This window comes from Talpa europaea (genome assembly GCF_964194135.1).
Source record: "Talpa europaea genome assembly, chromosome: 10".
NCBI lineage: Eukaryota > Metazoa > Chordata > Mammalia > Eulipotyphla > Talpidae > Talpa > Talpa europaea.
The window spans coordinates 29913076-29940527 of NC_140077.1; the positions used below are offsets into that span (position 1 = coordinate 29913076).

General features: G+C 42.3%; 2 protein-coding genes across 2 annotated transcripts in view; one reads left to right on the forward strand and one right to left on the reverse strand.

The window, feature by feature from the left end:
- Positions 1 to 27452, reverse strand: part of WDFY4 (WDFY family member 4) — a gene marked incomplete at both ends in the record, with an annotated part of 204919 nt that overhangs the window by 31080 nt on the left and 146387 nt on the right. The window contains 2 exons of the mRNA XM_084245258.1: positions 1411 to 1530; positions 2700 to 2742. Coding sequence (XP_084101384.1) covers positions 1411 to 1530; positions 2700 to 2742 — 163 coding nt within the window. The remainder of the gene's footprint in view (positions 1 to 1410; positions 1531 to 2699; positions 2743 to 27452) is intronic.
- LRRC18 (leucine rich repeat containing 18) lies at positions 18724 to 19491 on the forward strand (the record flags this gene model as incomplete). Its single annotated transcript, XM_084245259.1, has 1 exon — positions 18724 to 19491. One exon carries the CDS (start codon positions 18724 to 18726, stop codon positions 19489 to 19491), a length of 768 nt encoding a protein of 255 aa, XP_084101385.1.

Genomic DNA, 27452 nt, shown 5'->3' on the forward strand with positions numbered 1-27452 from the left:
GTGGTGGGGACCTGAAGGTTTTCAGGACGGGTGCCCTGAGAGCTGTGTTCTTTGAGCAGAGATGTTCTGTGTGTCAGCGGAAGAAGTATGCATTCCCCAGGGTTTGTGTGACTTGACAGGAGGAGGTGTTTCTTTATAGCCCCCTTTTTTTTGCAAGCACTGAATTACCAAGGTACCCTAGGGGGGCAGGGCCTGTCACCTTTCCAAAGGCCTATAGAAGACAGAAGGGGGCAAGAGTGGAGCAGGCACTTCTAAGACCCCCGTGAGTGACGCACATGTGGACACCCACGCTCTGCTACAGTGATTTTTCCAGGGCAGAATGGGACTTCATGGTGGCCAGATCTCCCTATGCTCTAAAAAAATATTGGAAATTCAGATTTTTAGCATAAATCTTCCATTTTTTAGATGCTGGTCAATAATAAAAATTTGGGACTAAACAAAAGGGACTAGTAAACCATCACTTCACAAAGTGTCAGTTAAAAACTTGGATTTGTAAGTTTCAATTTTATAGTAACTTGCCCTTAAATGGATCATTACAGGGATAAAAATGGTGATCGGTGAGAAAAGTTTTATGTGGTTAAATAGCTTAAGTGGAAAAAGGAGGTTATAAAAGATGGAGTCTCCCTCTCCAAATCCTCGTGGGGGTCAGCTATCCAAGCAGCCGCAGACAGGATTAGCCAGGGCTGGTCTAACCAAGACCCAGTCACCTTCTGCCCTCTATAGCATACCTATAAAGGTATGCTAGCATACCACAGACTAGCATACCTCCTGATGGCCATTGTGCAGGTGGTCAGGTCACTGCTTCAGCACTGAGCCAACAATGTCACCTTGGGTCACCTTTTTCCCCTGACCACTGAGGTCCAAGAACGGAGACTAAAAAAGTCATCAGCCTCCCCAATGGCTATACTTCTCAGTCCAGATCTTGGCTTATGTAGATGCCATCATCTCCGTTACTGAAGTCAGACTACAGAGAAGGAAGTCATTCATTCTCTCTAGGTCTCTGTATCCTCTCTTCCTCTTCCTCTTTGTACACAGTCATTCTAAGAAAAAATTCTTTGACCCATTTCACTTAATGGACCAATGTTGGTTGATGGCAATATCTGAGCAGATTCATTCATTTTCATGGTCGGGAGGAAGGCCAGCAGCTCCCTAAAGCACCTGTTGGCTGTGGTTCCTAGTCAAGCTCATCATCACAGTTGGGGCTGTCCCTCCACAGGTGGGGCCAGGACAGAAACCCAGAAAAACAGACTCCAAAAGCCTCCCTTGGGGTGAGGACCAGAGCAGAGAGCTGCCCTGGGCCCCAGATGGATTGAACCTCATGGCAGAAGCTGTGTGCTAATTTAGGGTGCTCTGATTGTGAGGGTCAGAAAGGCTCAGGGCACCCATGGAGCATCTGCATGAACACTGTACCTGTGAGGTGTAGTCGGCCAGGACCCAGGGAAACACTGGATACTGCATGTAGTCATTGCAGGTTCTGCCGGCCAGGGTGTTGAGGTGCATGAGATACTCAAAATTGCTGATGTCCCTTTTCTACCAGAAGAGACAAAGAGAGGATAAACCCAATGCGGTTGGCATTTCCTGAAGGTCACAGGAGTCTAGCTCTCCATACACAGGAGACCCTTGCTGTACAGATGAGAACAGGCAACACATCCACCCACCACTCCCTGTCTACCTTGAGCATGAATCAGGCTGACTCAGGGAGTCTGCACTCAGTTCAGCATGAACTGAGGCAAATACATTCAGGAAATAAAGTTGGCCAGAAAAAATATATATTACAGCTGAGCAGCTCAAAGCCAAGGAAAAAGCATTCTTTAGTGTAACTGTTGGATGTGATACTCAAAAGGTGATTAAAATAATAAAACAAATGTTACGGATGAACTTTTTGCCAGACCCCCTTATGATAGAAAATAAATAAGGGACTTTGCAGCCTCAGAGAAAGAGGCCCTCTTTGGTGGGGTGAACACCCGTCTTCCTCTGGGATTCTAGGAATCTTTTTCCCTATCCTTGCCTGTTGGTTGACACTTGTTTTCCTGTTTCTCTAAGCCCTAGGACATAGAGCCACAAGATAGAGAGAGGGACTCTGATGGGGGGAAATCCACCAAGGCCAACAAGCGAAAAAGCAGCTCAATGCAGATACTGTCTCTTATAAGAGACCTGCATGCTGGGGTCACTCCTTTCCTTGACCTACTCCTTGGGAAGGGATTTCAGAAGGGAGTGACCATGAAGCTCTCTCTTGTGGCCATGTGCTCCCTAGGATTGTCCTCTTGGGATCCCTTCCTTTCACTGGGGGCCCTAGGCTGAATATCAATCCATCTGGGCTGGGAAGTGTCTTCCCAGGACAAAAAAAAAAAAAAAAAAAAAAAACAACTCATATACCAACTGCATGTGTTCATTTATACATATAGGTCACATATGGAGCGTGTGTGCACACAGGCCATGCATACTTGTACACACACACACACACACACAGAGACAGTCCCAGCTCTGGCTTCCAATGCTCAAGAATCACCCTCAATTTTGACATCTTTGCAGGGAAGTATTTGTAACATTTTGGTCAGTTATAAAAAGCGAGATCCCTGCTGATTAATCCACATATTCTCGCTCTTCATCACTGCAGTCTGAGCTATTTTCTGAGTTTCGCTCACAGAAGGTTTCTTTGGGCCTGGGGCAGGGGTTGGGGTGGGGGGTGGGTCATGTACCTGCCACCTCTGCAGCATGATCCTCTCGGAGCTCGGGTATTTCCTGTGGGACAGAAATGATGGTGGTGAGCTAACATCTCAAGGCATGGGCCAGGGGAGAGGTGGCAATTTTGGGGGCCCTGTGGGGTCAGAGAAGCAGGAGACGTCCCAAAGCACACACAACACTCCCAGCCAGGGTGACAAGACCACACTCTAAGCCCTTCTTGGACAACCTAATTAAGACTAGGATCTGGCTGTCAGTGTTGGTCATAGGGAATGCCGGAACATGTTCTGCCTTAGTGGGCACATGGAGAAGTCCCAGGGACATGCTGAAGCAGGCCCAAGCTCAGACTGGGCTTCCCATAGCCACATCCTGGCCATCTTTGTCCATGTGCATATTATACATGTGAATGTGATTTTAAAAATGAAAATGCTATAGAAGGCCATAAATCATACAATAAGTCATAGATATTTATATAATAATAAAATAAAAGACTCTTAGTTCATATTGCTCCCAAGAAGTGTCCACACTTCAAAGTTTTCAGAAAAGTTGTCCCAATATGCCTACCTATATGCTTACAATTTTTAAAAAATCCATCATACAAGGGACTTGCTTAAGTTTCCACCCAGCCTCACTGGCATAACAGGTCTCAGGAGACCAGCTCCCATTGCTGTCTGGCTTCCTCTCTACAGCAGCAGGACACCATCATACACGTGGATCGGCATTGATTGAGCCTGACCCCCATGAAAGACTTTGTCCTAACAAATGATGTTTCCATGACCACCACAGGACATAAATCTGCATACTTCTGAGAGGGTATTGATAAGTTTCTGGTAGTGCTACCACTGGGCCAAAGAGTCCAGGTATTTTCAGTTTGACTACATATTGTGAAAATGTCCTTTAAAAAGGCTGCACCAATGTAAACTTCTACAAGCACAATTAAGAAATGCAAATTAAACAAAAGAAATACTGGGTTTTGAGCAATCTGGTAGGAAAGAGTTTAAAGTGTAACAAAATGTAGTATTGGGAAAGATATGGGGAAAAGGCTTTCTGTATGAAGCGCCCCCTCTGTTCAGTAGAAACTTGCAGACCCCTGTTTCTCCACCTCTGCAGAGTTTCTTTTCCAGCTGTTTTCTTTCCCCCTCTGTCTCCTTGAGACTCTCCTTCTACTCTCAGTACCAGGTAGGTACTCGAGATATTCCACCAAGTCATATTTCCTCTTCCTAGCCAGGCCTCTGTCTCAGTCCTGTTCAGGCGCTCAGGGACCACACTCTCACATGCTTTCTCTGTTCCACCATATACACTTCAGGCCTCTGTCTGCATAAGGCCTGGCTACCCACATGCCTCATCAGGGACACCACCTCTTCATCTTACCACAGCACCACCATCACATCACCTGCCCCAGGTTCCCCATCCTTCCTCATTCAGTTCTTTCCTTGGCATAATTCTTCCCTTCCAAAAGCAGAAAACAACTTCCAGGCTGAGATCCACCTCTCCTCCCTAGTAGGGAAATCATCTATTTGGTCCATTTTAGCTGGGTAAACAACAAAAGTGCACAACCACAGAGGAGAAACATGGTCCAATTTATTATTTTAGCTTGCAAATGCTCAAGTGAAGATCCTGTTCTCCTGCTCTGTCTATGAGCCTGCCACCGTCCCTGTTTTAGAGGCCAGAAACAAGGGCAGAGTCCAGGCTGGAGATATTAGGCTCTAGCCACATTGAAAAGGACATGTCCTGAACCTGCTAATTTTGACTTTATTTTAGAAAGTTGACAGTGGACTAGGAATAGGGGAATACATCGTGCCTTTGAGAATCCAGGAAATGAGAGACAGCACTGTAATTTTCCCTTCCAGGAAGGGTTCTAGAATTTTATCTATGGTCTTTTGTGACTATGCAACCAGACGGAATGGTGTACAGAAGATAAAGGCATTTCACCAGCCTATTCCCTACTTCATCGGCTATGAGCTCCAAGGAAGATCCATCATTTTGTTACCATCAGAAAAGGACACCACTACCAACAGTGCCAGGACACATAACCAAAGGTGGGTTTTATTTTTAAAAAAATTTAATTCATATTAATATGAAGGCAATTCATATTCTTGGAACAACCTATGTGAATTTTGTAAATATCTGATAATCAGTTTTAAGTGTCTCAATAGTTAATAAACTGCCATTATAGTATAAATTTTAGATTAAATTAGAGATGGCTCTTGGTGTTCCAAAGCCTTCCTGGGGTCTGGAGGAGACAGCATGGGAAAGAGTACTGGCTTTGGAGTCAATAGAACTGAGTTTCAAAAAGAATAACTATAAGACAGAAAATATTAAAATCGACAAACAACTATGAACCAGAAACACTCTATGGTGGGTGGGGGGCGGGGAAAGAAGGGCTTGGGATCAAAATAAGGGGCCTGTAATTGTATGGGGAATATAAAAAATAAAATTTAAATTAAAAAAACCTGGGTTTCAAATTCAGAGCACCACTTGACTACTCTGAACAGCTGTCAGTTCATCCTTCTAACAGGGTTGGCCCCATCTGTCACAAAGGAGTGCTAGGAGTACAAGAGCCACCATGGGCGAGATTCATAAGAGCATGGGCCCCTATGGGCATGGGGTCTCTCAATGGGAATAGTACTCGTAGGTGTTGATGATGATCAGGGCCGGGTTGATTCTTTTCTACTCTGAAAGAACAGAGTGGTAAGAAGGAAGGCTAGCTCTGGTTAAGACCTGCCTGTTTCTGTCAATATCTTTCTGAATGATCTTAGAAGAATTATGTCACCTGTGAATCAGATCACTTGCCTAGTCAACCTAGCAGTTGACAAGGGTGAGGAGCCTCTTAAGTATCTGACATGGGGTCTGTAGGCCAAGAGTGCAGGCCTTAGTCAATCAGAGATGCAGCAGAGAAGAATGGAGGAACTCAGTCAGTGAGGGCTGGGGGGTTGCTCTGCTTAACCTAAAGGTAGCCTAACACAGTGGGTCCCAGAAGACATCTTATTAAGTCCAAGACAGGGGTCTAAACTCCTCTGGGTGACTTCAAAAAATGGGAACCTTATCTTCAAATCAGATCTTTAAGGGAGGTCAACAGCTAGACCGAACATTCAAATTCTTCCTTATTTTGAGGAGCAATTTTTATCCATGTTGCTCCATTTTTAATCAAATCTCTGTCCTTCAAACCCTAGAAGTGCTTTAGAGGCTGGAGTACTGCTGTCACATGGCCTTGTGGCCTTCCCTATTCTAGAATATCAGTGTCCCCCCATTCGCCTCCTGGTCTTACCTTAACTCCACCCCCTTGGATTAGGTCTACCTAATTCCTCCACACTGCCCTGAGCCTATAACCAGTGCATGCCAGAGGAAGAGCCCGGGAACTTACTTCTTCCCGGGGAGGCTGGCAGAGCAGCCTGAAGGGGGCCTGGCCCAGGCCAAATGGTCTCTATGAAGGAACTGGTCTGGCAGAGGCCATACTGTCTCAGCCTAGGAAGGAATGGATCTGAGCTTCTCTGTCCATTTTCCTCCTCACTTCTGGGGCTGGGGACTAGGGTTAGCTCTGGGGCACCAAGAAAATAATGTGCAGGCACCCAAGGAGGGCCCACAAGGAAACCCAGGCTTATTAGCTAACGTGGACACATTCTGATATCCTGCTGCCAAATTCTCCTGCATTTCCCTCACAAGACAGACATGAGGCTATGGTAAGACAGATCAGTGAGTAACTGAGGGGTGTGTTCCTGGGGTTGGAGGTGTCAGGAAAACAGAAACCATAAGGTGAGTAAGCACATCTTTATACCATGAGTATAAAGGTATGCTTTATACTCATCTGGGTAAATTAGAAATGCATGTCTGCTAATGGGTTTGGGTTTACATCTCAGGACAGGGCAAGTGTTTGCCGGCATCTGGCTGGGTGAGGATCTAGAGTGGGGAACTCATGAGGTGGTGTGTGGTATGAGGAAAGTTTCCAGTGAGGAGCCAAGAGACTGGTACTAAAAACAAAATCTCCACTTTTTTTGGTATCTCCTCAGAAGTTAATTGGGGCCAACCAAAAGAAACCACAAAGAGACAGAGTCAACCAGAGATTCTTCCCTGTCCTAACAGGATATTGACCCTTCTTGTTATAAATTCTTGACTTCATTTCTTACATACAGTTCTAGACCCAGTAAAAGAGCAATTAATAATTGTCTAATGCATACAGATTGCTAAGACATTTTGCCTATTGTCTAATTTTCTCAAAGATCCACCAAAGTGTCCATTATCTCCACTGGGGTTAAAGGTGGCATGCAAAGCAGGCAAGTTCAAGATCGCTCGCTGGAGCCACCCCAAGGTCCGACCCCTGCAGAGCACGTTCTCATGAACACTCCACATAGGGCTGGCAGACAGCACCTGCCAGGTTCATACCTCGATCCCTGCCTCTGAAGACAAGCTTTTTCACTCATGCTGGGAGGGGGAACAAAAGCAAACAAAAAGCAACAGCAAAAATCTTGGAAGGCAATTACATGACAAACTAGTAACTTGTGTATATTTGCAGGCATTCACTTGAAAAATGAGCATTAGCAAAGTTACCAGATTATTACTGCACAACCACACCATAAACATGATGCTATAGATATCTGGAAGTCTGGGAGGTTATGCAACATGAAGTTCCTCCAGGTGCTGAGCTTAAGCATCTCTAATTTTATAAGGTTTTACATATCTGCATTTTAAAATATATTTATGGTCTGTTTTTTACTTCTTAAAATATTGATTTTGTTTATCTGTATTTTATGATTTTCATATTTCATGAATACTATAATTAGAAATATACTAGAGAGTAGGATTTTGGTAATTTAAAGTTTGTGCTTACCTTCATTTGTAATTAATTTGTAATTTATTGTCTAAATCAAATAATCTATTTTATTTTATTTTGGGTTAAACAAAAATAGTGGTGGTGTTCATCAATTTTTATAGTTAACTATTTTTTTAATTTGATATTTTATTTTATTTTTATCTTTTAGCTCAAACTATTTTACATTTTTTGTAGATTCCAAAATTTTTGTTGTTTGGGTTGATTTTGTGGATTTAAAATTATTTACTAATGATTTTACTTATTCCCTGATTTACAGCTGGTTGGTATAATTTATAGTACTCATTTTTTATTTCTATATATGCATTTTCTACAATGTTATTTTATTATTTGCATACCGATGTTAATGTTTTTGCCAATTTTCTCCATTTATGGGAATTTAATTTCAAGAAAAAAAACTGAACAAAGAGACTAAACATGTACAAATATATTCATGGCAGCATTATTCATAATGGTGCCAGACTGGAAACAACAGGAAGAGCAAAATACTCCAGATTCTGCATTACACATTTATTCAAACTGGAGGATTTAGAAACTACATATAGGCATCTAATAACAATGTTAATTGAAAAAGAATATAGGATTATAGGATTTTCCGATTTTTATAAGCATTATAGTCACTCTGATTTCATCCTGTAAAAAGGGCACAAAAAGGAACTTGCAGGAAGTAATTAAAATCAAATAAACACACGAAAGACAGCCATTTCAAAAACCAAAGAGCAGGAAAAAAAGATGTGGAGAAATTCTAAGGAAATGGATATTTTATAGGACTCCTTTGGAAGTATCAGACATTTGTTCCTTAAAAGAGGCAAAGGTGGCTTTTATCCCAAGTTAGCAATGTTACTTCCAGTGGTCGCCATGGAAGCCAGCGGGCTCTGGCCTTGTTCTGTGGCCCTCCCCCACTGCACTGCTGGGAGTCACCAGCAGGAGGGCTCCTGCAAGCACCCCAGGAGGCTGGGCTCCCTCCTCCATGTGGGAAGCAAGCAGAGCCAGCAAGTAAGTTTGGGTGTCCTGGAGACCCTTCCAGCCATGGGTGTCCTTCCCCTGACTGGCTGGTTTCAAGATTACGTTAATCAACACCAAGTCCCAAGCCTCCTGTTGCCTGGTGACAAAGTTTCACACTTCAGAAGGAGGAACTGGGACTGACAGGGTAAGTTTTCTCTGGTGGTGGCCCTGTATTTATTGATTTGCTTTAACTTTGCCAAATAATAACCACTTTAAACTCTGCTCTTTTCTCTCCTCCTTTGAGTAAGCAACTTTGGAAATGCCAGCTTTCCTGGTGTGTTTTATTTACAAACTCCAGACGCGAGCTAATTCATTATTTAAGAGAGGAGGAAGCTGGCACTGAGCCCCAGTCAGGAAGGGCAGCTACCTGGGCAAGCTTGGGAGGGAAGTGTGTGGCTCTCTGAGGCTCCCGGAGCATTTTTGTGGCTCCACAAACAGGTGGAAACTAGTGTTTGAGCTACTTCTTCACACAACCAGTTATCCCTTTATATATATATATATATATATATATATATATATAAAGATTGTTAAACAAATAAATGAATGTATTGAATGAGCAAAGGAGTAACTTGGGCTGTAGCAAGCCCTAGAGTTTAAAAGTGGTCAGAAGTATACTCATAACAACAAGTTATTGTTATATTTCCATTTTCTCATTATTGATGTTATTATTAATTATTTGTACTTAGAAGATTTCAGACTTTTGTTCCCAGGAAATAACAAAGATTGTTCTGCTAGTCTTGTATCTGGAATTAATGACCACCAGGGAGTCCTGAGAGAACTACTTTGAGGGAACTAACGCAAATAGTGCTGTTTGGTGAATTTATCGGTGTTGGTGTTATTTACCATCACAAAGGCACCGATTGTAGGGGCCAGATAATTACTTACTGAGTACCCACCACACACTAGACATGTAACATACAGTTATCACCTCTTTCACTCCTCACAACAACCTGCAATATCCTAACCCATTTTGCAGATCATAAACTGAGCTCATGATTAAAACCAGGTTGTAGTGAAGGTGGGTGTGGATCCCAGTCCCGTGGCTTCATAGCACCTTTATTTCCTGTCGTTCACATGCCTGATTTCTTTTAAGACCTTATATACACAACATGTAAGGAACAGGCAAGATGGCTAAGTCATGGGCATTAGCCTTCTCTGGAGAATGCTCAAGAGCTGCTTGTCCTAAACAAAGTGCCATGTTCACATCCTTCCTAGCAAGTTTTATCTAATTACCCAAAGTCATCAGCAGAGGGTCTCTTACTGGTGACAGTATTGAATGCTTCAGTAATGACGCCAAATAAGCATGATAAACACTCAGGGAGTGGGAGGCAGACATGAAGACTAAGCATACCCAAAAGCCCACATAAAATATATTTAGGCCATGGCTCTATGGAAGAAAGAACAGCCAACTAAGGAGGATCTATGGGTGGCTCTGTGGTGGGGGTAAGTTTGCATCATTAATTGGGGGATCAGAGAAGACTGAATTGAGAAGGTAAAATTTACCCCAAATCTTTAAGAATGTAAGGAGATCAGCCAAGCAGATATTTGAGAGAATAACTTTCTAGAGGAATGAGAGAGCTGGAGCAAAGGCCCTAGTAGGAGATTGCCAGGCACATTAGAGGCACAACTGGGCTCTGTTGGCTGATGCGGGAGAGAGAACGGGAGAGCGTGGTGAGGAGTCCCTCGGGAGGTCAGGGAGGCCAGGGAGGCCATGGGGAAGACAGAAAGGACTCTGGCCTTGACTTAGATGAATCAGGGGTTGCTGAAGGGTTGCTGGAGTCAAGGGACAAAGTAGTTGGACGGGCTGTGTTTTCTGACAGCTCTGTGGAGAACAGATTGCAAAGACCAGAGCAGGAAAACAAAGTAGGAGGCTTCTGCACATGTTCCCATGAGAAATATGGGTGACTCAGTCTAGCCAGGCATGTGAGCAGATGGTGGGAAATGGGGGATTCTAGATGTATTTTGACTATAGAGTAAAGCAGGATTTCCTGATGGATTGACCATGGGTGTAAGTGGAAAGGGGTGTTGAGAGTAAAGCCACCATGTGGGGCATGAATACAACTGAGAGATGCTGTTGCTCTCCCCAGGGGCAGAAGCCTCTTGGTGGACCGACTGACAGCAAGCTCAATTTTGAATACACTGAGTTTGAGATGTCTTTACTGTGCCCGCACCTCAGCATGTCTCACTGAGACCCGATGGGGTTCTGGTGCAGAATGCACACCCCACAGGGCACTTGAGGTGATCTGCTCCCCACTCAGTGATTCTGGGGGACTTGTGTCTTAAAGAAGTAAGGACGCTGGACCATGTGACTCGACTCGGGCTTCTCCCCAGTGGAATCCTGGAGTCCCGGCTTCACTGTTGATCAGTGATGTTGTTCTATCCTTGCCACCCCCCATAAAGTCACAACTATCCTTCCGAAGCTTTCACTCCCTCACCCCTCACCCTTGGAGACCAGCCCCTTTTATTATCCTCCTTACAGAAGTGGGAACTGAAGCTCAAGGAAGCTCAGGAGGGCATTGAGATGGCATTGAGGGCATTGAGATGGCAAATGGGAAGCTAAGGCCCCTCTACACTCCCCCTGCCAAGCAGCTGACTTGGACCCCAGTTTCTTTACTGCAAGGGAGATAGTGACTGCGTGGAAGAAATGCAATAATGTCTGTGTGGCAATAGCTGTACTTCTAAGCCATTTGGGTTGAAATTGAATTAATGTTTCTCACTTCGTGGGGTGAAGGTGACAGAACTGACTTCTGCTCTTTGCCTTCCCATGTCGTGGAGTTGGTTTGTGTGTTTGAATCTATTGGCTGATGAACAAGGCATTTCTAGTCTGTTAAACTAATAATCTTAATATTTTATTTTAATTGTAAGGCACCTATTCCCTTTTGTTCCTTTAACAAATCCAATTAAAACAGAGTACATTCAGACTTACAAAATAGATGCTATTAAACCAATAAGAAATCATAATCTTCTGTTATTGGGCCATGTGACCCCTGGGAACTTTTGCTCCAAATAAAAGTTGAATTCTTATTATCCGAGGGTGGTGGTGGGGGCAGCTTGACAGCTAAGGACTTTCCAGGCAGCACTTGGGCAGAGCAGCACTGGCTACAGATACAGAAGTAAATGATACTGGAGCAGACAAAGCTGCGCATGCATAATGTCCCGGTAAGATACTTAGAGCTGCCTTGATCAAATTAACCAGATAATTGCCAAAATGAAATGAATCTGATCATTTCCAAATAGACATTCTGTTTGCTGCTTTATAGGCAGGAAGGCGGGAGCTCTGATGTCATGGGAAGAACAGTTCATCTAGAAGCCCTAGAATAAGGCAAGTTATGTGAGACTGAGTAAAGCACTTTCCCCCCTACCCTATTCTATTACCCTTCACCCCCAGCCCCTCTCCTTCTGGTCCCCCCACTGCCCTGTTCCTTTATCTGGGGGAGATTATTCCTACCTCAAAGAAGTGTGAGGACTAAATGAAGTGGCAGATGGGAGACTAAGGAGCAGAAGTCTTCTAAGGGCTTTTGTAAAGAAGTGTGAGGTGGGGGTGGACAGAATCACAGACTGGCTAATGGAAGAGACTGTTGTTTGGAGGAAAGAAAGTGCCCCTTACAAGGGGCTAGCTTTTAAAGTATGCCTACAGGATGAGAGCAAACTTGTGGTAGCCTCGGGACCGTCTCCCAGAGCAGAAGAGGGGCTGCTTGGTCCCTTCTCTGATGAACACCCAGGATACAGGACGTTAATGTTCCAGGGACATGCTGGAGAAAAAACCTGGATCTCTTAAAGAAAAAAAAAAAAAAAAACAACAAAAAAACCAGCCCAAACCTGGATCTCCTGTCCCTCACTGCGGTAGGAAGTTCACAGCATGAAGGGCCAATTTGAACAGGAGGGGCTGAGGGTCAGAGTCCTGTCTCCATCTCGGCCACTTGGGGGCGCACGCCCACTAGGTGAACTGGCTGATAGCATTTGTACCCTTTAAGTCTGTCTGTCTCTAACACACACACTGCCAATCTCCAAACTCTTAGTTAAATAATTCCATTAATGCTACTGAAAAGTGTTTAAAATCCACACTACTTGTATATATATGGATATATACATACATATATAAAAATAAGTATGTGTACGTCTATGAAAACAAGCACCCTACATATTGATCCCTGGAGTGTGGGTGGGCCAAGCAGAGGTCCTTTCTTCTGACACCCTGGTTGTGTGTTGTCCCTCCAAAAGGTTGGTGGGAGATTTACATTCCTGACTCTTGCGGGGACTACGGCCAACAATTGCATCTCCAGCCCCTCATTCTCCATTGCGTTGGCCAGCCACTTGAGCAGGAATGCACCATTCCCTTACGCCACCCATGGGTGAGCATCAGTGAAGCTCCCTGGGGAACCCATACCCAATAGAATGGACCTGAGCCAGGCTGGTCACCCAGAGACTGAGGACCTTGTGACACTCCTCAGTTCTAATGTCAGCGAGCCCCTCGGTGGCCAAAAGGGCAACATACCTTTTTGAGGTCACAGGGGGAAATGGCCCTAATTTTCTGTTGCAGAGGTGGCTTTCACCCTGGGAGTGCTAGGATTTCAGAATACCTTACGCTCCTTGGAATCAGTGGGGGCCATGTGCCCCAAGAATGAGGCGTTTCCTACTTCTGGAGCCAAGGCATGGGGAGGGGTGCAGCATAGTTTAATAAAAAGAACATCGATACATCAAAGTTATAATTATGTTGTGCTCTGTGATGTCTCTGTGACGTCTCTGTGACCTTGGGGAAGTCAATTCACTTCTCTGAGCCTCAACTGTCTTATTTTAACAATAAGATTGCCACTTTGCAAAGTTTCTCTGGAGAAACTTTGCAGGCCGAGCAGCATGTTTGTATGAATTACTTTGATGAATGAATGTGAATGGGTCTGGACATGTAGCAGCTCCAGAATTGATGTCAGCCACATGCCCCCAAATCTTGAGGTCCCTGTAAGACTGCACTCCTGCTGTCTACATCTCTCTCCTGCCCATCCTCACCAACTCTGCCAAGTGTTTGGTGGAGCTATTGCTCTAAACACCACAAGTTTTTCTGCCTCTAGTCTCCCCTTTCCTAGCAATCTGTCCTTCTGCCACAAGAAAGAGGGGCTCAACACAACACAGCTGGGAAAAATAAAAGCACTTCATGATTCTACCCCTCCCCATTAGTCTATACTCCCCAAAGCAGATAACACTGTGAAACAAGTAGCAAAGCATGCAATTCCTGGTCCAGAGTGGACATGACGAGGAGCATTTCTTCCAGTGCAAACTACACCTGATTCAAACATTAGTGTCTATTTTAGGGGGCTGGTCCCTCCACAGATGGCCCACAGTGACCACCTATGTCTCCACATGGCTTCTCATGTGAAGGTACAGCATGTTCTACGACAGGGTGGAGGGCATGGGAGATGTGAGGTCACAGCAGAGGTGAGGCTGTTCTGTTCCAAGCCTAATGAATCTCCTGAGGGTTGGGAGGGCAAATACATGCAATGACTTTTGAATTAGTGACTTTGTTGAGGGAAGTTTACAGACTTTCCCTAAAGAGCCATCTACGAGCAAAAGATATTTCTCATCCTTATGGCATGAAACTTATCTGTGAATTTAATCCCAAATTCTGATTGTGAAATGGTGGTGACTTTCGGAATTTCAGTTCTGGAATGTCTCTGTCCTGAATCTCAATGCATCAATCAAAAGAGTGAAGTAATTATTGTGAGATCATATTGGCAAAATGTTTAGAGATATTGGATATATACAAAGTCAGTTTTACTTAAAATTATAGTTAAAGATACATGGTTGTGAAGCACCAGATAAATTCAATTATCATAGTGGGGATAACCATCTTACAACTGAAAATGTTTGCAAATATTGTGATGGCATTAAAATATAGGTTGCCATTACATTTTTAATTTTGCTATCCATGGGGTGTCCCACCATGCTGCTTTATTCACAATGACTAGATAGAAAAATTAATTAGAAATTAAAGTCGAACCAACTGGTCCAGTTTTTCCAAAGCATAGAAACCGATTACGGAAGACAAGACAGTACATTTCAGCCTCTAAACTGTTCACATGAAATCTATTCTACATCTATACATCCATTTGTCTGCCTATCATCTATCTATTAATCATCTATTTTCCCATATATTATCTATTGATGAATCTATCTGTCTTTCTACATATCTCCCTCTGTAATTGTCAGCTCCCTTAGGTGGGTTGATTCTCTTCAATACTTGAGGATTCCATGAATTGATACGAACAGGCCATCTAACCAGTTTTAGTTGTATCATAGATCATCAGTTTCATCCTTCTTTTGCTAACATTTATGCTCCTATTCACTGGGCAGGCCAGGGCAGCTTCTTGTGGTGTCAGCAGTTTAGGGTATCTGGATTAACCCTGAGCAACACAGCACAACATGCCCTTTTGCCCATAGGAAAGAGGGTTTCGACAGCCAGCCAAGTCAAGAGTCCCCCAAGAGTCAGCGTCCCAATCAGATAGCATAGTGGCCTTGAGGAGAAGCATAAAGGGGTGGGGGCTGATCATGTGCCAACTGGCCTCAGGTTGCCTGGTGACTTCTGAGAAGAAGATGAAGGAAGGGCATTATCCCAGCCAGCCCCGACTTTACCTTGCAGGTGATTAATGGATTTGGCCACTAGGCTCCCCCTGAGCACACAGAAGCCTCAGCTGTCTTTCCTATTTCTTTTATTTAAGATAAAGCTTCTGTGTGCTCAGGGGGAGCCTAGTGGCCAAATCCATTACACTTTAGATTTTAGCTCCATAAGCTAGAGAACTGGTGCTGTTTCTTGCTCACCAGGGTAGTCCGGAGGCTTGGGACATATTAGGCTCTCAATACACTTACTCAAAGAGTGAGCAAATGAATGAATGCAGGATTAAGCACATACACGTGGCTTAAATTAGTCCCAAAGTACTAATAAAGGAGACTTTACTCTTTGCTCCATCCCATGGGATTGAGCTGACAAGGAAATACTATATTTTGCAGTGTTTGGGACATACATATCCTCAACACTATCATTGTTTATATGAAGCTCATGTTGGGCATCTTGTAATTTTATTTGCTACAAGTGGCAACATTACCAGGAGAAGTCACTGATAAACTTAAGACCAGAACACAGGCTACTCTCCATCTCAGTCCATCTTGTCTTTGAGATATTTTTTTAATTAATTAACTTATCTATACAAGCACTGGGTACAGTCAGAAGCGCGGGAAGGTGAGAGAATTCACCCAGCCAGAGCGGGGAGCAGAGCAGGCAGAAGGACCGATGTACACTGCTGAGGGGAGCAGTGGGCGTCAGGAGAGGTCTGTGCGCCATGTAGGACCCTCCTCCGGTGTCTTTGAGATTTTTAACTCAAGTGCAGGAGAGCAGGTTTTTTAACAAGCTACCTTGTGCATCCTGCATTGTGAACATGTGCACACACATGTAAACATGCACACTGTACATCACACACATTTACATGCCCTTCTGGAGCAGAACAGTGTTGAGTCAGGACACCAAAAAGTCACACCCTTTTAGGGCACACTGAGCAAAAACAATCATGGTGAAAATAACGGAAATAGAATATGAAGTCTCTAGTATTTTTAAATTAAAAATTTACCCATAGTAAAATAGCATTTTGTGTGTATACTTTTCTGATACAGTTTCATGTAACCATTACCAGTCAGGATACAGGCAGGTCCTGCTCCCCAGATCTCCTGCTGTTCCCTGAAGTCAAACCTTCCTACCCCAACCCCTGGCACTCACTCATTTGCTTTCTATACCTACCGTTATGACTTTTCCAGAATATCATATACATGGAATTATTTTCTTATGTTTGAGATTCCTTAGGTTTGTTGAGATTGGCGTCTTTAATTCAGCAAAATGCTTTTGAGATTCATCCAACTTGTTGCATATCTCCATATATCTGTCCTCTTCATTTTTAATAGTCTTTCGTTGTAAGGATGTTACAACTTCTTTATTTATCCACCCACTAAAGGACATTAGTTTGTTTTCTTTCTGGTTTTTGGAAATTATGAATAGAACAGCTCCAAGCACATGTGATCAAGTTTTTGTGTAAATGAAAGTTTTCATTTTTCTTGGGGCAATATTGGGTCATATGACAGGTCAAATGGCTTGGGGTGATACTGGGTCATATGGCTAATTTTTTACAAAATTACCAAACTCTTTCAGAGTGACTGTACCACTTGAATTCCCAAAAGCAATATAGGAGCACATCTTTAACAAATCAGTTTTCACTTTTCATTTTGTTTTTTATTTTAAACATTTTAATAACTGTGTAGTAATATCTGATTGTGATTTTAATGTGCATTTCCCTAGGGACTAATGATGTTGAGTAACTTTCTGTTGTTTTGTTTGCTTCTATTGTAAAATGTTTCCTTAAAACTTTTGGACATGTTTTATTTTTGTGTTTTGTTGCTAACTTAGAGTTCTTTATTAGATTTTGGCCACCAGTCTCTTCTCGGATATGTGATTTGCAAATATTTCTTCCAGTCTATACCTTGCTTTTTCATTCCCTTTTGTTTTGTCCACAGCAAACATTTTTAATTTTATTTAAGTACAACGGCTCAATATTTTCTTTCATGAATTGTACTTTTGTCTAACTAAAGTCATTCAGATCTTTTCCTTTAAAAGTTTTATAGTTTTATCTTTTTCATTCATATCTATGCTTTTCATTTTGAGTTAATTTGAGTTATTTTCTTAAGTCAAGATTCATTGTTTTCGGTACATGAGTTCTAACAGTTGTTTCCCATTGAATTTCCTTTGAACTTAGGTTAAAAAAAAATGACAAATGACCAGATTAGCCGTATTTGTGGGGATCTATTTAAGGATTCTATTTCTATCCTGTTGATTTATATATCTGTCCATTCATCTTGCCACAGGTTATAACTACATAACTTTTCAAACTGGAAAGCAACAGTTCTTAAACTTCTGCCTTTTCAATATTGCTTTGGATTTCTTGTTCCTTTTCTTTTTACTATAAATTTTAGATTTTTATTCATATATACAAATAATTTTGCTGAAATTTTGTTAGGAATCATATTTATCTTTAGACCAATTGGTTTTCTAGCTAGAAACTCAAGGATATTGTCTCCTTGATCTACTGTGTACTTTCTGCCAGTGATTCTGCCTCTAGGCTAAGTGGCTGTAGGGCAGAAAAAAAGTAACTGCCAGGATCTTGGGACCAAAATTGGGTCACAGACAATGGTCTAGCTCCTCTTCAGAGTTTTATTTATTTATTTATTTATTTATGTTTTTGTTTGTTTGTTTGTTTATTTTTTAATGATTTATTCATAGTTGTAGATGCCTGCCCACTGAGCCCAGAGACAAGGACTGCTTAGTGCTATGGTGGGGCCCTCAGTGCTGGAGTTATCTGCCATGACTTTCAGTGAGAGAGGTGTGAGCAGAGGAAGAGCAGGGGAGGAGACAGAAATAAGCAACATTGTTTTTTAAGCTGTTTCAGGCCCAGTCCTGGCCCCTCATGCTCCTGGAGGCGCTCCCTCCCACTGGGGCTGGTGGAGGGTGCTGCCTCTGCTCCTGCTGTGGTAATTGTAGCAGCCCAGGCTGAGCAGCGCCTCTGGGTCCAGAAAGCGAAGAGCAATAAACAGCATAAATCATTCTTAACTCCACATCTATGACCTCCTATCTAGGCTTATGTTGCTTCTGAGAGGTCAATAGTCTCAGACTAGGAGCTTGTGTGCTAGATAACTCTAAGGAAACACTGAATTTATGTGAGGGTCTGGAAAGTGGCAGATATAAAACACACACCTCCTTGGGTGGGGATGGGGGAGGGCATATGTGAAAGTCCAGGACAATAGAGAGATTCAGGTTAGGGGACAACACAGCCAGAGAGGTGCTGTGCATCCTCAGGCCAACCCTGCACCTCTCATTTCATATCTGAGAGCAATGAGGTCTGACAAGGACATTCAATTTGCTGAAGATGTTTAGTTGGGTTAGTTCTGTCAATGCCCTAATATCCTTTCTCTGTTTTTATACCATTAGAAAGAAGAGCATTATGATATGGGGGTGGAGGGAGTGGTGGTGCAACAATCTCCTGTCACCTCCTAACTAGGTATTTTTTTCTCCTCTTTATCAGAGTATATCTTCTAGCAGTTTCTTGTGACTTTTTTTCTCTAACGTATCACCATCCAATCAGCACAACATACCTCAAACATCCTCCCAAATATACTAAAAGAACATGGGCAAGGGCGGGAAAGGCCCCAAGGGCAAGAAGATCACCCTCAAAGTGGCCAAGAATTGTATCAAAGTCACATTTGATGGGAAAAAACGTCTTGACTTGAGCAAGATGGGAATCACCACCTTCCCCAAGTGTATTCTGAGACTCAACGATGTGGATGAACTTGATCTTAGCCGGAATTTGATCAGGAAACTCCCTGATGCAATATCCAAGTTCCAGAACCTGCGTTGGCTGGACCTGCACAGCAACTACATAGACAAGCTTCCCGAGTCCATTGGCCAGATGACCTCTCTGCTCTACCTCAATGTCAGCAACAACAGGCTGACCACCAACGGGCTGCCGGTGGAGCTCAATCAACTCAAGAATATCCGCACTGTGAACTTTGGCTTGAACCATCTGGAAAGTGTGCCAACCACACTGGGCGCTCTGAAGGAGCTCCATGAGGTGGGACTTTTTGACAACCTGCTGAGCAGCATCCCAAATAGCATCTCCAAGCTCCCCAAGCTGAAAAAGCTCAATGTAAAGCGAAACCCCTTTCCCAAGGAAGAGGAGTCAACTGAGTTCTTAGATTCCATCAAGAGGTTAGAGAACTTATATCTGGTGGAGGAAAAGGATCTGTGTGGACCTTGTCTGAGAAAATGCCAACAATCCCGGGAAAGGCTGAACAAAATCAAGAACATGGCCGCAGTGACACCGAGAAAAGCCCTCTTTTCCAATTTGACCTCACCCAACTCCACGGCCAAGGAATCTCAGGAAGAATGGAGGTGACCTGGGACCCTGACCCTAAAGCAGGAAGGGAGGGATGATGGCAGTGGGCTACATCCACAGGAAGTTGAAAAATTCCCATTACTGCAATAGTTCTTCCAGTCAGGCACATAAAATACCTCTCTCTACTTCCTCGGCTTGTGATTTTGTTGACTGAGGGTGTTTAGTTTCCTGCCATTCTGCAATTTTCTTTCTGTTCTGCATATGCAGAGCCACACATTCAAGCAAATTTCACTTCTGCCTCAGTACTCTCCTCCCTACAGCTAATGCTGCCAGCACACTTGGGTCTCATTAGCACAGATTTCAGGGCCAGCCACCAGCTCACCAACATGAAGCTCGTTCTAAGGAAATGCTTTGGGCCAGAGCTTCCAAAGTCAGAAGGAAGAGGGGCATTTGATCTTGGGAAGGGAACAAAATTGGGCCACAGAAATGGGCAGATAAGATCACTGAGTATTAACAGGTAACCTCTTGGACTCAAAGCTGAACTTTGAGTCCCTCAGTATTTGAGGGTTCCACATTCATGTATACAACCAACCTCAGAAGAAAATACTTACTATGTAGTTAGGCCTATGATGCTTGCATCTGTACTGAACATGTACAGACCTTTTCCTTGTTATTTATTCCCTAAGCAGTACAGTATAACAGCTGTTCTCATAGCACTTACATTGCATTAGGTATTGTAAGTAATCTAGAGATTATTTAAACTATATGGGAGGATGTGCCTAGGTTATATATAAATACTCTGCCATTTTATATAAGGAACTTGAGCATTCTCATATACTGCTATTTGAGGGTGGAGAGGAAGTGAGTCCTAGAACCAATCCCTTTCAGGTCCTTAAGGATAATTAAACCTTATCTTTTATCTAAGGTTGCATAATTTGATTTGTTCTAGGTACTTTCTAGATTAAACCTGCAAGCTCTCACTGGCTGTGAGTGAAGTTGCACACCCATCTTATAATGTCCAGTGCTTTGCCAGGCCTTCATGGGAGTACAAGAATGGATGCAGATATGGGTTGATGCAGTTAATAAATAAATAACTTACTAGGTGCTGTGTTAGGTGCAGGCACTGTGCCCTGTGGGGGAAAGGTTGACTTGCCCTGTGCAACCTGTAGGAAAGACCAGCTGAGAAAAGACAAGGCAGAGCATTATTGTCTGAGAAAGTTAGGAAATCAGAGCAGAGAGGTGTAGAGCTGGCTTGGCATTGACAAAAGCCAAAGATTCTGGAATGTAAGTCCAGAGCAGCTCTGCTGCTTACTGTCATCTCCCTGGGCCTTTTGTTTAGCTACGGTTCCTTCACTTGTATGGCAGGAATAATACTGGTGCTAACTCCAAGGTCTGATGTGCATCACAGCACACAAAGGAAGGAGTAAATAGACAGCACACAAAGGAAGGAGTAAATAGAACTAGAAACTGGTGCATCTCAAAGCTGAAATCCTACTTTGGAATGTGTCCCTAGTCAGACTAGATACTCTGTCAGAAAAGACCATGGCAGAGTCAATTCTCCCAATAGATGAGAATTTTCTCTGATCTCTGTATCACTCACTCATACCTTCACTCTGCCTAGAAGAAAAGGATCAAGTTGTATAGTGGTCAGTGGGAAAGCAACAAGAGCCATGTATTAACTCAGTGGGAATAACTTATTTTTTTCACATCACAAGTCATAGCAGACAAGACACTTCATTTCTTCACTCTTCACTGCTTATTTTTCTTTGCAATGCTTAGCTGTGACAATTCTATCATATTTCAAAATTTCTGAAGATATAGTTTAAAATTTCCCTTTTCAGTTTTCTTTTTCATATGGTTTCCAGTATATAAGTCACAAAACCATGACATGATTTCAAATATAATAGTTGAAAACATCCACCATTCTACAGTGTAAACAATTATAATATCGATAGATTTCCTTTGTTATTTTTCTCTGTATATTTTTATGTAGTTAAAAATTTTTATGTAGCTTTCATGACATTTTTATCCTGCTTTGAAATCCAAGTTGCTACAAGTTCTTAATAACCATAATTTAAAACATCTGTAAGATAGTTAAATATGGATTTATGTAACTATAAGTTACTAGTGGACATTTAAGTTGTTTCCAGTATTTTCCTAGTAGAAATTGTTTTGTGATGAAAGCTTTATGATTAAGTTTTTTTTAATAGTTTGCATTATTTCCATAGCATTGCATCATTGTATAAATACCGTGGAACAGGTATTTTTAAAAAATAATTTTTGATTTAAGCTGTCAAGTAGTTTATAAAAAGTTTACACACATTTATGTATCCGCCTGCAATATATTAGAGAATCTGTCTCACTGCATCCTTGCCAGCCTTACATATTACTTAAACTTTTCCCTTCATTTATTGTCCAAAATTATTTGAAGTCTTTCTCAAGATAAGCAGAGCAGTTGCACCTGTGAAGGACTTGATGTGATGTCATGCTTCAGGCTCAGGAGCAACTGATAGTGTGTTGGGGCTTGAGAATATCTAAGGCAGCCTTTCTGCTATTTTAACTACTTCATCCCAGGCTCAAGAAGTACAGAATCCATGCAGGGGGATGGGATCCAAACAAAGGGTGCATGCTAGTTATTTGGATACTGCTCACTTTCATTCCTCAGTCTTAAGACACAGCTTCTTTAGAATTAACATTCCTTTCATAGTCATTCAAAAGGATGGTCAGAGAACAGGAATTAAGAAAAACAGAGGCCATAGATGTGCCCCGCTGATCCACTCTCTCCATCACAGCACATTCTTCACTGCTCCTGGCCATGTCCTCAAAATCCCTCCCCAGTCCAGTCTCTCAGATTCACTGCCAGCTGAGCAGTTGGCATGCAAGGTGACATTTGTTTTCTATTTTTGTTTTTGCATCTTTATTATGCCTTCAGTCTTACAGACTTAGAAGGGGTCTTAAGTGCATTTAACTTCACCAGAATCAAGAGACAAATAGGCAGGGGACTCTGGTTTGCCACAGAATACAGTTGTATTATACACCTTGTTAGCCTGGAAACTGTATGGTAAAGCAAGAACTTGAGAGAGGGAGCAGATAGGAGTCAACTTGTACATTTTATTTCTTTTTCTGTCAAAGAATAAGTTTGATATTGATGTTCCTTCATAACCTAAAATATCATAATTACCTTTACTTCCTGGAAGTTGTATTAAGCCTAAAACACTTGGTAGGAAAACCACGGGGTATCGCTTTCCTCAAATAGAATGAAAGCCCTGTTCATACTAGCCCAGTCATGACCCTCTCTGAAAACCTGGCATGACCTAAGTGTCCTTGTTTGACCCCTGTCCTTGCTGTGTCCATGACCTGGAGTAATTGCCTCAGTCTTTTGTGTCTCCATTCCCAGGATACGTTCGCCTGTACGCTCGTCAGTTACCGCCCTAGGGTAGCTAAAAGGCAAAAATTTGAAGACAATCAGCTAACAAGAATAAACAACTCTGAAGAAGAAAAGCCTTCAGTTAGGAGAAGAAAGAGAGTAGCAAGGAGAACATTCTGGAAGCCCATGTTGTTTTGGTGCTAGCCGAGTCACTGACTCCCTTCTTAAATACACTTTGTCTCTCTTTAACTTAAAGGTGATATATGTATGAAGATGACTTTGGGAAATGCTCATTTTATTTTTTAATGTATATAGAGGGAATATTTTAGAAAATGATATATGTTATATACAATTAAAAGTTTAAAAGAAGACTTTAAATCTTAAAAAACTTATGGTCTTTACATTTCACTCAAACTGGTAAAATCTCAACATTAGTACCTGTGATGTTACAGATGTAAAATACAACACCTTAAGCAATTAAAATTTATACAAGGGCCTCCCTGGTGGTGCGAGGGTTTAAGACACAACCTATGAGGCTGTCCTTCATCACTGAAGCACGAATTCAATCCCTGGCCAGAGAGCTACCCATATGGCATGGCAGACCTCTCCTGGCTCACCTGCTGCTCCCCTCAGCAGTGTATTTCAGTTTATCTGCCTGTTCTGCTCCCCACTCTGTCTCTGGTGAATCCTCTCACCCTTCACACCTCTGGCCTGTACCCCAGTTCTTGTATGGATAAATAAATAAATCTTGTAAATAAAATTTATACAAAAAACTCAAAGAAAATATTCTGAGGCCCTCCCTGGTGGTGTAGGCGGTTCAGCGCCATACTGTGAAGCTGTCCTCAGCCTCTGCAGTGCAGGTTCGATCCTGGCTGGCCAGCAAGAATCCCACATGGTGATGCAGACCTCTCCTGTCTCGCCTGCTGCTCCCCTCAGCAATGTATTTCATCAGTCTGCCTGTTCTGTTTCCCACTCTGTCTCTGGTGAATCCTCTCACCCTCCTGCGCATCTGGCCTGTACCCTGGTTCTTGTATAAATAAATAAATCTTTAAAAAAAAGAAATATATTCTGAAATCCTACACATTTTAGCAAATTTTTTAGCAGTGCACAGATAAACAGGAAAAAGAAAACAGAGAAATTGAGACAAGAAAGATAACAAACAATAACATACAGACTTACATTCTATGTAAATAATTAATTATTTACATTAATAATTACAGCAAATGTAAATATCAAGTAAAATTATGTCTCTGTAAATATCTCTGGATAAGCAAATGGCTAAGTGAACTCTGGTATGTCCATATCTGTTATACTACTCATCAATAAAAAAAGAACATACTGTTGACATATGCAACAACTTGGATGTGTCTCAATGGCATTATTCTGAGTAAAAAAGACCTATCTCCAAAGGTCACACATCCTATGATTCCATTTACAGAACATTTTCTACATGACAAAATGATGCAGAAGCAAAACAGATGAGTAGATGGCAGAGGTTAGGGATGATGATGGCTCAGGGCTAATAAAGGGTTAGGGTGACCAAGAAGCGGCAGCCTAAGAGATGTCTTTGTAGTGACTTTTTAAAAATTGTGTATGTTGGTAGAGGTGGTGATTAAATAAATCTACACATGATAAAATGACAATGAATTATGCACACATATCAATGTTATTTCTCTGGTTCTGAAATTGTACTATAGTTATCTATGATGTAACCATGGGGGAGAATTAATGAAGAATGCATGGGGTCATTGTGCAACTTCCTGAGAACCTATAATTATTTTAAAATAAAAACAAAAACAATCATACAGCTAAAGTGAAGCAATAAACAGATGCTTGTAATCTACCAAGTGCTGATTTATGAATAACTATGGCAGTTAAAAGTTCCTCAACCATTCAGAAGAGTTAAGGCATTTCAGGAGAAAGAATACTTCCAGTTCAGTTCACCAGAGTAACCTAAAGTTATCCATTGTTGATCTTAGCTTGAAGATTCCTGAGAGAGATGTTAAAATAATAAAAAGCTAATGCATGGCTTCTCTATCCATGCAAGTAGGATTTAGGGTAGGGAGGTCAAGAGAAACCTTGGACCAGACTTGCTCCCCTCATAGTTCTGGATTTTCACACTGTCCACACTATCCCTATAGAAGCAGCAAGACTTGGTGGAGCTGGAAGAACACAGGGACCAGCCTTGGTGCAGAGAATGAGGCTTAAGCTAAGCTTCTGCCTAGAAATTGGTCTGACATTATGGCTAAGATAGAATGAAGAGGAGGCATGGATCTTAGAAATAAGAAAGGCAAAGTGTAACATGGGAGGGGGCCCAAAACCAAGTTCTGATCATGTCCCAGGAGGAGTTCTCTGTAGATCACTGAGCTTTGCTGCCTAGTGCTCACTGAGCCAATAATGTGAGAAGCTCCTAACTCCTGGGGCATTTGTTATTCCCAGGAGCTTATTCTGGTACTAGTGACATTTTCTAAATGACAAAATGATGGAGAAGCAAAACAGATGAGTAGTTGCCTTCCCTTTTGAAGGAGTTTTGAAATAATTTTTAAAGGATCAATGTGTATTTACTGGGGTCTGATCTGTGTGGTCTCCATAACTGCCCTTCTTGGGCTGTGCTTTACCAAGAAGCCCCAGGACCATGCTGGTACTACTCAGTGGTGGAGCTGAAGCTATCATCATGTACATTACAGATTCTCAGCTTCCCAGTTGGTCAACAGTGATGTTCTCTGGAGAGCAGAACTGAAGGAGCAGAAATGGGGAGGAGTACTTGAATTTTAGCTCCCACACTGCTAGTGGTAGTGCCTGGGGGGAATATGAGTGATTTTCATGAAAGATCAGCATCTTAGGGGAATTTATAGCTTCTTATGGTTGGTTTTTAAGTTCTTTGTCCTTCATTATTTTTCAAATATAATCTATAAAGGAAACTCTAACAACACTCAACTATAGAATGTTGTGCCAAAAACCAATTTCAATCTAAAATATTATATTTAAGTAAGCTCTACAACTGCAAGAATTTCAGAAATTACAATCATTCAGATAAAATCACGCCCTAAATATTACAGTCTCATACCCAGTGACTTCCTCATGTCCAAGGACACTTCTGCCTTAATGACACAGCAAGTCAGCCTTCCAGACCCAGTCAGAGCCCACAGTGTAGAAGGGAGCCTGCCGCTCATGCGCAGATGGGGGCTGTTTGCAACAGAGATTTAAGAGGGGAAACGCCAGGCAGGGACCCCAGCTCTGTATTTCTCTGTGTTTTCTAAGCTCTGGCTTGAATATGAACTGAGGTCACTGGGAAGCAATGTAACAAAGCCAGGTCATGGAACCTCTCAAAGAGAGGTCTGCTCACGAATAAGTCCAGATGTTAAGCACCCACTTTTGCAGAGAACCAATACAGAAAATTATTTTCTGGAGTGATTTTTTTTTTCATATTTCATAAGAAGGAAATAGCCTTCTTTGGTACCCACTACCCTTTCAACAAGGACAAATTTCATATCCAGTGCCAAGAGAAAGTACATTCCAGATTTTTTCCCCCAACAACCCTCTGTTTCTTGTTATCTTACTGGACGATGTTGTAACCCATCAACATAGTTGTGTTTTTTTTCTTAGTTTCGGGACAATTCAAGTAACTAGATCACTTTAGTTACCTGGTCCCCTCGACTTTTTTCTCCTTTGAAGGAGTTTCAAAGTAATTTTTAAAGGATCAATGTGCTCTGTATTTACTTTTGAAGCTGTTTCCAACCCTTTTTGGAAAGGAACAGAACTAAGTGTAAGGATGAGTGTTTATCCATATGTACAGTCTCAACTAACTGCAACTTCAGCTCTTCTTTCTGTTTTTCTCTAACTGGTCCTTCTCACATTTCAGCAAAGCCTGCCTGTGTCCAACACTGTGGAGCTTTCTGGCTGCCAGGAGGTCTGGCTGGCTTTGTAGTAGAAGCCCTTGGAGCTCTAATAGTCCTACACTCCCTGGCATCTGATTATGTGGCCATCCTGCATTCAGAATGGCCAGACCTCCAGATCCTCCTTGAAAACAGTTATGGTATTAGTCATTGTCACTGGAATTCTAGGTAAACTCTGGTACCCAAAAGTTCTGGTTTCCAATAAATGAGGGATGGTTTCCAGAAGGATCAAATTAATCGTCAAGAAGAGTTGAAAATATGAAATCCTATAGCAGAGGCCAAGCATCTAGTCACCAGCTGAAACCCCTCAGAATACATCACAAATCTCCTTTAGAGAGTAGAAGCTTGTGTTCACTAGAGGTAGGCAATTCTCAAGATTCATCATACAGACTGGACATTGCCCTTGGTAATCCAAATGGAAAATGGTCAAGTTCATTCCAGGTCACAGTAAAGGTTAGCAAGTCCTCCTAAGACTGGAGGCCTCCACTACTTCCCTCCCCCTGAAGCTCGGGAAGGCACACTGAAGGGTGAGAAAAGGGATGGAAAGGAGATATAAAAAGGAGCTGAGCACAGAGACAGCCTCCTATTTTTAATCAGTTGTTCCACAGATATGCCCCAAGTACACAGCAGTTGGTTTGAAACCTAACTAAAGAAATTATCATTTACTAAGTGCCTACTATGAACCCAAACAGATTGATTTTAAAGTTCATGACTGACTGTGGTTTAAGCACATGTCCTGGCTGCTTGGGTGGTCTAAG